Source organism: Buceros rhinoceros, unplaced genomic scaffold (assembly GCF_000710305.1).
Source record: "Buceros rhinoceros silvestris isolate BGI_N320 unplaced genomic scaffold, ASM71030v1 scaffold19353, whole genome shotgun sequence".
Lineage (NCBI taxonomy): Eukaryota > Metazoa > Chordata > Aves > Bucerotiformes > Bucerotidae > Buceros > Buceros rhinoceros.
This window is the reverse complement of record NW_010403282.1, coordinates 22325-34072: the sequence shown is the minus strand read 5'-3', so window position 1 is coordinate 34072 and position 11748 is coordinate 22325. Positions and strand designations below refer to the sequence as shown.

At 44.0% G+C, this 11748-nt stretch overlaps 1 protein-coding gene across 1 annotated transcript in view; it reads left to right on the top strand.

Annotated features, from left to right (window-relative positions):
* The window catches only part of FAM129A (family with sequence similarity 129, member A), a 36891-nt gene that overhangs the window by 5582 nt on the left and 19561 nt on the right, over positions 1–11748 (top strand). Inside the window, exons 6-7 of the mRNA XM_010132969.1 lie at positions 143–257; positions 1773–1940. Coding sequence (XP_010131271.1) covers positions 143–257; positions 1773–1940 — 283 coding nt within the window. The remainder of the gene's footprint in view (positions 1–142; positions 258–1772; positions 1941–11748) is intronic.

Sequence of the window (11748 nt, the reverse complement as noted above, 5' to 3'; positions counted from 1 at the left end):
AGGGAATACATCCAAAATCCAGTCTGACAAAAAATACTCTCTTTGGGGAACATTCCTGTGCATTAGCTTTGTCCATGAGTTGTATATTTTGCTTTCCCTCTCCTTTAATCTCTATTTGACTCCCTCTCTCTTGATTTTCCAGGCCTACGAGAAAGGAGCTAGCCCTAAATATCATGTTCTTCCTGCAGGAGGCAAAGTGCTGACTTCAGAAGAGGATTACAATTTGCTGTCTGATAAACATTTTCCAGATCCCATCGGTAAGCCCTGCTTGAAGCCAAAGTGCCAAACCCGGGCTCTGGTCCTTATGCAGAGCTCTTCTGGGCAGGCTTTCAGGCTGGACTGTAAAACAGGGCAACAGAAAATACATGCAGCTCTTTTTCTAAGTCAAAGCACAGCTCCGGAGCAGTCCTACGCAGAAGATGCTATAAGCTAACATTTGGAGAAATGCTGGCTCGCTTTTTTTTCCAGCATCCCGGCACAAAGCCACTGGAAGCTGTACAGAAGCAGGGCAGGAACCACACCACCATTGTTGCCGGCCTTTGTTAATATTTCTGGTTTATTTGTTTCCATTTTTAGATGCCAGCTGCCTGTGTTGACTCACAGTTGATAATAAGTCCCACAGGGAGGGCAGGAAGGTTGCCGCTGCTGCTGAATTTGTTGTTTCTGGGACAGGAACTGCTGTGGTCCTGCCTGCTCCTGCTCCATGAAGATGGAGAAAATTTGGACTTTGATGGAGAGGGTATCATGTTGCAGAGTCAGATCTGGAAAACAGGATCTCACAAGGACAGGGATAAGGGCAACATGTAGAAAAGGATGGTTTTTTAAAGTCCTGTCTCATGCCACTTAAAGTTATGACGGTTTGAAGGTGCCCCCCCTTATACCCCTTTCCTAAGATGTGAAATGGTCAGAAGATAGCATGGGACAGTGGTGCCTGAAGGTGTCCTCTCTGTGTCACAACAGCTCTGCACGAGTTGGTGTTGAGCGACGTGGAGAAGCCTAAGGCCACCTGTGAGCTTTCCATGGCTCTGCCTTCACAAAGGGTGGCTCCGTTAGTCTTTTGTGGCCCTTCTCCCCTTCTGTGCGATGCTGAAGATGCTCCGAGATGAATCTCATGTGTTTGGGCTCTCAATGCCTGGCACTGAGACAAGGGTTTGGTCATCCGCAGATGCTGCTCTACAGCCTCCCCTGTGCACAGGGACTCAGGGCTGGTGGAAACTGGAGATACTTAATGCTCTTTTCGCTGCACTATCAAGAGCTGGAAGTGAGAGGTCATAAGACCATCTTGCAGTTTGTTTGGAAACCTCAGAGACAGGAAAAGCACTGCTGTTCCTACACAGTTGAATGCAGTTCTTTACTATATGGAAGACCATATGCTCCTGTATGGTCTGTATGTGGAAAACTGGAGCTGCTCACTAACTTACTTATTTCCCATGAAAACCTTTTCCCCTATTTCCAGTGAAATAGTTTCTTTGAAATTTTACCCAGAATGTGAGGTTTATGGCCACCTTGAGTACAAACCAAGAGGGCTTCAAGTTGTTGTGGTAGAATGTAGAGAGTTGGTTGGTGCCTGCTGAGCTTGCCCATCCCAGCTGTGTCCCTCTGCCCTCTGTGCCCAATCGCTTGGATCATTAAGGAGATTGGATTTTTTCATGTCTCATGCTTCCTGGCTAGCAAAGGTCTGTTCTCTCTGTCATAACAGAGGAAAAGATCCACACCCCCCTCCCCCCACAAGAAATTTGCAGGTTTCACATGGAGATGTGTGTTTTGTGCAGGGTCGAGCGAGAAGGAAGTGGCTCAAGCCTTCGTTCAGCTGCCGAGGGAGTTCCCGGTTTACCTGTGGCAGCCCTTTGCCCGGCACAGCTACTATTGCTTCTCGGAGCCAGAAGCTCAGAGGCAGTTCAGCGCCATGCTGGGGGACTGCGTGAGACACGCCAACTATGGTGAGTGCAGAAGGAGCCTCTTCCTGTATATTGTTCACCCCGGCGAATATTTAAATAGCCATTATGGTAAAAAAAGCTATAGAAAAATACAAGTCTCTTATGAAAGATGTGTGGCTTTCGGTATCTTGAGGGATGCATCAACATACCCCTCTTGCTTTGCTGGGAGCGCAGTTAGGTGGGATTTAAGCTGGGGTGTAGTCTCCCAGTACATTTCGGTAACACATACGTGTTATACACATCATCAAACGCTTGATGTTTTCTGCGGGTATTGATGTGGCAGTTCAGTTAAGCTTTGTAGAGGGACATGAATCGTGTGTAAGACACAGAACTGATCGTTTGCACAAGGGGTAATTCTAAATGTCACTTTCTGGGTATGTTAGACTAGAAAACCCCGAACTCCTGACTAGCTAGGACAGGAAAAACAACCTTGCTCCTATGAAGTGGGAAGTCCATTTATTAGTTGGATCCTCCAGAGAAAGAAATGCTTTCCTGCTTTTCAGGTGACTTTTCTCTTTGCCACCCAGCTGACCTGGTTCCCCCACTGGTGTCCAGGCTCTTCCATGCCTTTAGTGTCACTTTTGAGTCCCATCTGCTCTTGTTGCTTTTGGTGGGAGATGGGAACACTCAGGAACTTCTCCAGCAAATTCAGCTACTTGGGCCTGAAGCCCGTGCTTGTAGATAAGCGAATCGAGAGTGCAGTGTGGGAACAGTACCTTTTTCTTACAGAAGTGACTACCAGTGTATTTTTTTTAGCTGTCACTTTTGTCTTCTGGTCATCAGGTTCACCTCATTCTCTCGGACAGCTGTCCCACGCTGTACTCTCCAGATCCTTTTCAATCGCTGTTTCTTTTCCCTTGTCTCCACTGCTAAAGGCATTCCCGGTCTCCTTTAGGTCTCCATTCCCAGGATGACAACACATATTACTGTATTTCTAGGCAGTTTCCTGAGATGTGCAGTTATTTGTGTGGTGCTCGGTGATGGTTGTGGCAGGTGTCCTCACTGAACACGCGGGACTCTTGGTCCCAACGCTAGCCAGGTGGTGTAAGAGGGGATGATAAAGACTATGTCATGGCTGGATTAATGTAAGTTGGAGGCATCAGTTTAGAAGGAACCCACCTTCACTTGGCATACTCCAATAGCTGGAGTTTTGATAAATATTCTCTGTATAGCTGCCAGGGAAATCTGAATTCCCATAACGTGCCCTCGGACAAAGCCTGCCTCTGTGATTTTCGGTTCTGATTAGCATGGTGTTAGCTGCAGTGGTCATACAGTCTGAAAGTGCTCCACACCTTGGAAAGCCACCCCTTTGCTCCTCACTGGGGCTTGGTGAGGAGACGGGGATACAATCAAGTTTTCCTGGCACTGTCAGTCCTCCATGACTTGAAGCCTGTTCATTAGGTGTGGGGTTTTTAATTTCTCTCTTCTGGAGCAAGGGTAACAGGCAAAACCAAAGGTTTTGGCAGCTTTTTTTCCCCTTAAAGTTCAGCACATCACCCTAGGGGCCAATGCTGAGTTGGCAGAAGCTGGGATCAGATGACCTAATAGGTCTTTTCCATCTCCAGTGCCTGCAAGTCTGTTTTATTATATTTCATACAGCTTAGCTATTGCTCATTTGTGCATCTGTTCCATGGATTTATTCCTCCCAGCTTTTTCTGTGGTCAATTTTTGTATCTGACAGAAGATGTTTAGTAACACTGGAGTGCTCTCATCAAGACTTATCCCTTCTGTCACACCATTTCTGCTCAACATACTGACTGGTAGGCAAAGACAGTCTGGATTAAGACCTATTGTTACACTGGTGAAAGTGAGCAGGTTCTTACAGCCCGTGTTTTCTGGACTTCTTGGAGTTACACCATCTCCTAGAGACCCAAGTGCTGCAAGCTGAAAAATGATCGCTGATGAGCACCCCAGTACTCTTAACTCTGCCCTTGAAGTGAACTTCCTCAGGCTGTTTTTCCAAGGACTTCATATTGATTTACATTCATTCTCACATGATAGAAAGATGTTACTTTATTAATACTTTTTTAATGCCTCATTTGCAAACAATTCTGCCTAAAAAGATAGGTATCTGAACTATCTGACGGAGTTACAGGCACGTGCAGCAATACAATGGGTAAAAAGGCTCCTGAACATAAACATTGGCTGTGCTCTTTTATTAAAACAAGTCGAAAAGAGAGAAGAAATGTGAAAAATCCTACGAGTTTGACTGTGGACTGTAATTCAGTGGGATAAGGAGCCCTGGCCAGGGCAGCTCTCAGCCCACCTGAGTTTACCAAGTGAACTTTTGCTGGGGCAGATTTGGCAAGGGCAGGAGAAAAACAGATGTAATGTCTGATCAGAAGTTGCCTTTTTGTCTTTTCTATAATCTCTGGAAAGGAATGTATCGCACTGGGCTTTAGCCAAAAGCTTTTCAGTTGCAGTCTGTTATCTCCCAGGAAGCAGAATTAAATATGGTCTCTTGCTGAACAGAAACCTGGAGTGAATCAGCATGTGGTCTTGCACTGGGAGCCGCCCTGGCATTCAGCTGTTTCCTCCCGTTAGAGTCCCTCTGTTATAAATAACTGGCGCAGTGGATGTTTCTGGAGTCTCTGCTCAGAACTCAGGGTCAGCAGCATCATGAGAAAAGCATATGGATTTAGTGATCACCACTTGTAAATATGATTCAGATGTGTGGATTGCAGATTCTCCCCCCCAATTTTCCTATTGCATTTGACCTCTATACTAATTGACAAGGGTTTGCAGTTCGAGGGTACAGTGATTCCTTCATTATCAGTGGAATATGTGGGTCTTTTGCACCCTTCTTGAGCACAGTTCAAATAAAGCATATTTGAAGCCTTTAAAATGAGCCTAACCCAATCAGGACTTGACTGGTCATGGCTTTAAAAATAGCTCAACTGGACGCGTACGCTGAGATCCTCTAAGTTACCCTCACTCTGAGAGTTGATTGGTTAATCTGAGTACAGCAATCATCCCAGCTTGTCTGGGCAGCTCCTGCTTTGTGCTTTGCAAGCTGGCTTTTGTGATGCCTCGGGGTTTGGGGAGGGGGTCAAATGCTTTCTGGGTTGCAAGCTGTGAGGTTATGTGATTAAGGGCTCATTAATGAAAACACAAGTGTATTATGGGATATTTTCCAATAGATTGTTGGACTATGTGGGATTTATTATGGGATGTTGAGGGGAAGGACCAAAGGTGGGAAGAGGGAAGGATCAAAGCGGATTGGAGAGGAACAAGTGTAAGATAACAGAGTGGGGAAGGGGATGAATGAGGTCTGTTGGGTGTGAGCAGGAGGTTGATCACTGTGCTTGCCCGCGCTTCATCACCACAGTCTGTCCTGTCTTCTCACTAAACCCCACTTCTAATGGTGTTGCAGAGCAAGGGTGCTCTCCAGTGTAAGTGCCAGCTAGTAGAGAAGGATCCATGAGGTCAGGGGGACTCCATGGATTTGAGGTGCCAGCACCTGGAGAGATGTGTGTGAGAGGTGCCAGTGCCAGCAATGGGAGAAGGGACCACAGAGCAAAGGGACCCTGCACCCATCATCTGGTGAGACCAGAGTGCTTTCTTAACAAGCTTGCAGCAACTGTGAGTGTAAACAGACTTCACTCAGTAACAAACTTCCATCTGGACTATCTGGCAAGTAGGAGAGGAGGTATGGGAGCTTGCAACCAGAAACATCATAGGACAGGGACCAGTACTGGTAGGACCACAGGTCTGAGCCAGCTGCTAAGGAGAACGTGGGGAGAGCTACTGCTGGGGTGAACGTAAGTCTGGACCTGCTCTCAGTGGGGAGAGGGCAGGTGTGGAAGGGTATAATGAGAGCTGCAGCTGTTGGGCTTCCAGATTTGGCAACTCTGTCATAAACCATACTTGCATTTGAGTCCTTTTCTGGCTATGTTTGAGTCAAATGTATTTCAAAAATGCTCTTTACCAATCAATCTATGAGCCTTCTCCTGTGAAAACTGGCACTGTAACTTTGCTCCCTTGAAAAAAAAGATGACTGTAAATTTGTATACTCAGTACAGAGGTACAGACTACTGTCTAATCTTGGACATTATCTCAAAATCTCCATCAAAAAACTTAATTCTCTCCAACTGTTCATTCTTTACCAAGAACTTTGTAATTAAGGACTTCACTGGGCTGCATTAAAGAACATTGTGTGCAGCTGCGAAGTGCCACAACTCATTTGTCATTGGATTTATTACCTGGGCATAGGATATAAAACATTGTTAATGGGCATATTTGCTGATTTCAAAGCTTTTTGGCTTTGATCAATGAAAGTGATAAATGAAAGGGTGAGTTAAATTAGTTAAATGACATAAATGTGTATCTAGAAATACAACATTGAGAGGAGGTCTCTAGATGATATGACACAGGTCAGCCAAAAAATGTTCTTTGCGGAAAACAAGCCAACAGATGCAGAGGAATCAATAGTAAAAAATGATGGTATAGCGTAATGTGACCTAGCGATGGCTCTTGATGGAGCTAATTCCACGTGCGGAGAGGAATGTACAGTTCTCTGGGTGCAGGGCTACACCACTGCCTTTTCAACGTTTGCTTTGCTGGCCTGTTCCTCATGCCGTAGGAATTTTGCTATTATTTTCCCAGAGCGCTTATGTAGCCTTCACTGCTTTAATAAAACTGAAAACTAAATGTTTCCAGTGACAAATATGTCAAGACAAAGGAGCTGTTGTAAAAAATGCCGTTTCCAGGGTTTCTGGAAAACTCTTGCTTTCTGATCTGATCTTAGCTGGGACGCATTTATGGTGTCTGAAATGTGGCCTTATCGTTAGTAAATCATCAGTCTTGTTGACCACACTGGAAGTTTTTATCTCTAAAGATCCTACATTACATTGTTATATGAAATGTATTACTGCGGTTTTTTCAGTTTCAATGATTCATAACGAGTTCAGGAGAATAACAGCATGTGACAAAAAAACATATATCCTAATGCCACTTTCCTATCAACTTCCCAGCAGAAGGGGCAGACAAGAGGAGAATTTTCTGGACTTAGTATTATTTTGTAACTTTGCCTCCATAAGTTTTTCTTCAGTTAATAGGGAGGAACTGCTGACTGTTCAGTGTTATTTCCAGGGAGCCCATTCTTCTCAAGTCTGTGGAGGGCACACCTTCAGCAGTGTAGGGCTGTATGTAAAACTTAGTTTTAAAAGCTTCTCAGGTTTTTAAAGAAGCTTGATTTGAAGTGGCATGTGGAAGGAAACGGCTTCATTTCCTCCTCCAATTTCCTAAACCACTTAGATGTGGGCTCTAGCATGTGATTCACTGGTTTGCCTGTATCTCCATGATCCCTCTGCTTTCATCCACAGCTTGAAATTACTCCGGTTCCCTCTCCATCCCCATTTTCTTAATGAACTGGTGAGAAATGCACAGCTAAAATTTGGGGGGAAATACGCTGCTGAAAGGGTCCCCTAACCCCCAGTGGGGAAGCGGAATGGAAATAACCATGGAAACGCTCAGAATATTCACAGGGCTCTAAGATTTCCTCTTCTCTAGGTTTTAATCCTTTATGTTTGTATGCCCTGAAAGTCAGACTGAAGTTTCTTCCCAATGCTTTTTTGATTTTTTTTTTTTTGTTTTTTGAGAAGTCTTCTCATTTTCTGTATGAGGTTACCGTCTATTCTGTCTCACTTAACATTTGCTGTTAGAAGTGAAGAGGCCTGATGCTAGGATAGAGGGAAGTCTCTGTAATGAGAAGGAAATACAACTAGCTAATTCTGGGAGATGCAGAGTTTCACTTCATGATTTTATTTTCTTTCATGTGCTTTGATTTCACATCCTTATCTTGATAATCACTCTCGTGAAATGGAAGCTAAGGGACTTTCAAAACCATACCCTGTCTTCTCCAATTTCACCATAAATAGCAACAACAACAAAAAATTAGAGAAATAAGTACACTAAAGAAGGTCAATTTAAAAATACATTAGACAAGAGAGACATACAAAATGTGCTTTTAAGCTCACGCAGGGCATTCTGTCACAGCTTGTCTACGTCAGGACAACTTGTACAGCTTCAGATTTGTTTTTCTCTATCTCTGGCTTTTAGGGTTGCCATTAGCTGTGTCCACATTCCCTTTTTCACCTCTTAAGTGTAGCTGGCAGGTGTGTTTCCCATCATTATTTCTAGCTTTCCTATGTTACGTGTATTTTGTACATGTAGGGCTTATCAGCTTTTGGACTGTGATTGATAAAGGTTGATAAAGATGACATTAAATACTCAAGCGAAGGATATATATCCCCATATACAGAGCAAAGCAGCTGTCACAAATCCGAATAGGACTTTGTTAAGATTTCTGAGTCTCCTTGTCGCAAACAGAGTAGCTTTTATTTTCCAGAGGGGGCGGCTGAAGAGAAGGATTTTCTTGTTGCCTTTTTCAGATGATGTGTGGAAGGACCGATTAAAGTAGAACTGAGGACGAAATTGGGGGGGGTTTGATGTTGAAGAAAAATGTCCTTCTGCACTGGGCTGAACGCGGGACCTTTCTGAAGGTTTGCGTGATAATTTGGATTGGGAAAGGGGTTGAATGGAGAAAGATTACAGCCTTTCACCTTCCTGACTCAGACCTGGGACTTCTGTCTCACTGCAGCTGCTGCACTTCGGTTAATTAAATCACTTTATGGTGATTCACTTGAGTAGCTGAGACCATGGCTGGTTCACCAGACAGATGTCTGAGATCCTTGTGGACTTTTCGAAACTGATCTGTAAGCTTCCTTAGAAATGTTAATGCTATCATGACATTCAAAAACATTTTGCTAATAAATATCTTTGATGAGGCTTGGGCTAGTGGGGTGCTACGAAACTCAAGAAATGTTTTAGGACACAAATCAGATTTTTTTGTTATAATTTAGAATATTTTGTTTAAAATAAGTCTTATTTATCCTCTTTCTGGGATGTTTTTGCTCTACAGTATCGGTTATTTCAATCAGTGTGGCTTTTGCTTTTCCAGTAAGTTGCTTGCCTGTCCTGTAGTGAGGATTTTCAGTCCACAGAAGTGACGTTCATTCTGAAACACCAAGATGATCAATGTGGTACATCCTAATTGCACTTAGTCTTCCTGCCTCTCTCACCTCCATGCTGTGGGCTGTTTCTGTTTTTCTTGCCATGAAGATATTCATTGGTGTGGGTATAAGGTTGTATTCAGGCTCCAGCTTTAAAGGTCAGCAGCAGAAAAATTCTCCCCTGCACCAGGACTGTGCTAGCTGGTTTGGAAAGCACTTGGAAATGGTCAGAGAAGAAAGATAATGTGATTCTTTGTATGTGTTTATAGGGTGCACTTGTGTTAGACGATGAAACGTAAAGCTGCTAGTCCCAGGAGAGGGAGGTTCCTTGTAATCTGTCTCACGCTGCTTTGAACAGTTTTACTACTGGCACTGCCTGCTGCAAAGCACACAGTGAAACCCTGAATGCTGGTGTGGTTGTCTCAGAGGGAACTTACGCTGTATTTATAGCAGATGAAGTTTTGCAGCATATTATTGCTGCAGGGTTGTATCCTGTTTGGAAGTGATCTCATCTAGCTTCTGTTAGTGGTTAGCAGCTTCATACCACAGGACCTGTGAATAACACGATAGTACGTTGCTCTGAGGAAAACACCAGAGCTGTGACGTTGATGCTTCACAGACCCAGGGCATCATACTTCATTTTCAGTTTGGATAGTAATATGTCAGGACTCCATTTTGTGAAAGTAAACCGTGTGTCATTTTATTCAGAGGATCATTATTCCAGAGGTGTTGTAGCTGTGTCACAAGCCTTGGGCAAACTCTTCTCCTGAGGTCTGGTTCCTGAGCTCTCCTCATCTCCCCGGGTTCAAGCAGATGGATTCACTGTCATTTTCTTACCTGACATCCCTTTGGGTTGGGACCATTTGCTTGTTTTTTGGAGACAGAAATTTTCAGAACCTTATTTTTTGGAGCTGATGGCTGTGGTCTTTCTTACCAACTTTCTGTTATATCTTACAAGCAACAGCTCTTAAAATGTGCTGGGAATGCAGGTGGTTGCTTTTGGCTATATAACACAATCGCAAGGTCGTGCCCTCTCTTAGCCATTCTCTGCATCCAGCCCGTAATCCTCTGTGTGATGAAGAGCATGTATAATGGAAAGCAGAGAAATAACAACAATCTAAATAGATTTGAAAGAAACAGATGCCAAGGTGAGAGGGGAATGACTCGGAAGGGTAAGAAAATTGGGAAAAATGTAATTTGCATTTCTTGGCATGCAACCTATTCCACTAAGGGTAGCAGTGTCCAGTGGAAATAGTAAGTGGTAGAAGCACCGTCTTTTGACACTGCTAAAACCAAAGTTAAGACACTTAAAATTCCAAATATTTTTCAGCTTTATTCGCCTCCTACTGTCTATTTGTAGCCTTACAAGGAGGAAGGCCCTTCACTGATACCTGTACAGAGATTTTTCTTGTCCCAGGAAAATTCTACATACGGCAATCAGCAAGAGTGATCTACAAAATAGATGCTTTGGCCCTGCCTTCACCTGAGCCAGCTTACCACCAAACAGCTGAAGAAGCAAGGAAATACTGTTGTGAGATCACATAAAACTAAATGCAGATTCTACTATTTTATCATATTCCAAAAATTATAGTACGTGAATGACCACCAAACTTGACTCCTCAGTTACCTTCGTTTCTTTATAGTGACTGTCCTCCTACCTTCCCTGCTCTGCAACCAAAGTCAGCCTGTGCGTTTTGAAGGTCTGAGGAGGTATTCATGGGCCCTGCTGTCTTGTAAGAGGGATCTGAGAAGTGTATCAGGTTGTTAGTGACTTGTGTTGGCAAGAGACAATTGACCAAAGCTGCAGTTATTGAGGGTGGTAGGCAAGAGCCAGGCAAGGCTGCCTCCCTGCCTATGGGCCTTCACCGATCACCTCTCACAAATCCAGCCATTGCTGGATGCCAGACTGCTTTAATATCAATTATAGGTACCTGCAGGAAAAATTCAGGGACCGTGTGGAAAATAATATTCACTGATGCGGAATCTTTCACTGATCTGTAGGGAGCTCTCCAGCTCAGAAACATATCTGTAGATATGAGTATTGCAGGAAACAGATGAAGCCGGGATGAATTACTTCCGAGTTTTTGTAGTCAGATGATGGGCGTTATGTCAGAGTCAGCATTTCTTTAATTGAAACCTGTGGTCTGTGAGCTCAGACTTCTGGATTGTTTTAACACTTGTTCTTCTATGTCTTGGGGCCTCAGCCTTTTCTGAAATGTCAGCCAAAAAGCTTAGGTTGCTCTCGGTGGTGTAGGTGGCTTTGGTAAAGCACTTTGTCCACAGTCAATATACCCCTTCACTGTTATTAACAATAAAATAATGCATTTATTGTAATAAAAGCCCATATGGGAGAAGGACATTTACTGGATTGCAATATGGGCACTCAGTTTGTTTTGAAGAATGACATATATTCAGTTTCTGCACATCATAAAACATCTTGACTGCATTTCCTTGGCTCTCTAGACAGTTTAGTGCAGTAATGCTGTTGCCACGTCCAAAAATCAGCGAGTCCCAGTTTGCAGCGTTAACCAAGACGCAGAAGGGAACGGTGAACCCCTGGTGTCTCAGCAGAGCAAACCACCCCATCAGTTACGGGAGGTGGAAAATTCTTGCTGCCTGCTTATCACATCCAACTGAAGTCTCATGGGCAGCTGGAGAAACACTTCCTTGCTCTTCCCAACACAGACTGTTCCATGCAGTTGCACGAGTGGTGCAGGAATGAGCTGTGCTGCTCCTCACATGAAGTCTCAGGGCCTTGTCACTGATTCACTGTCTGCCTTCCAACACCTGTTGGCATT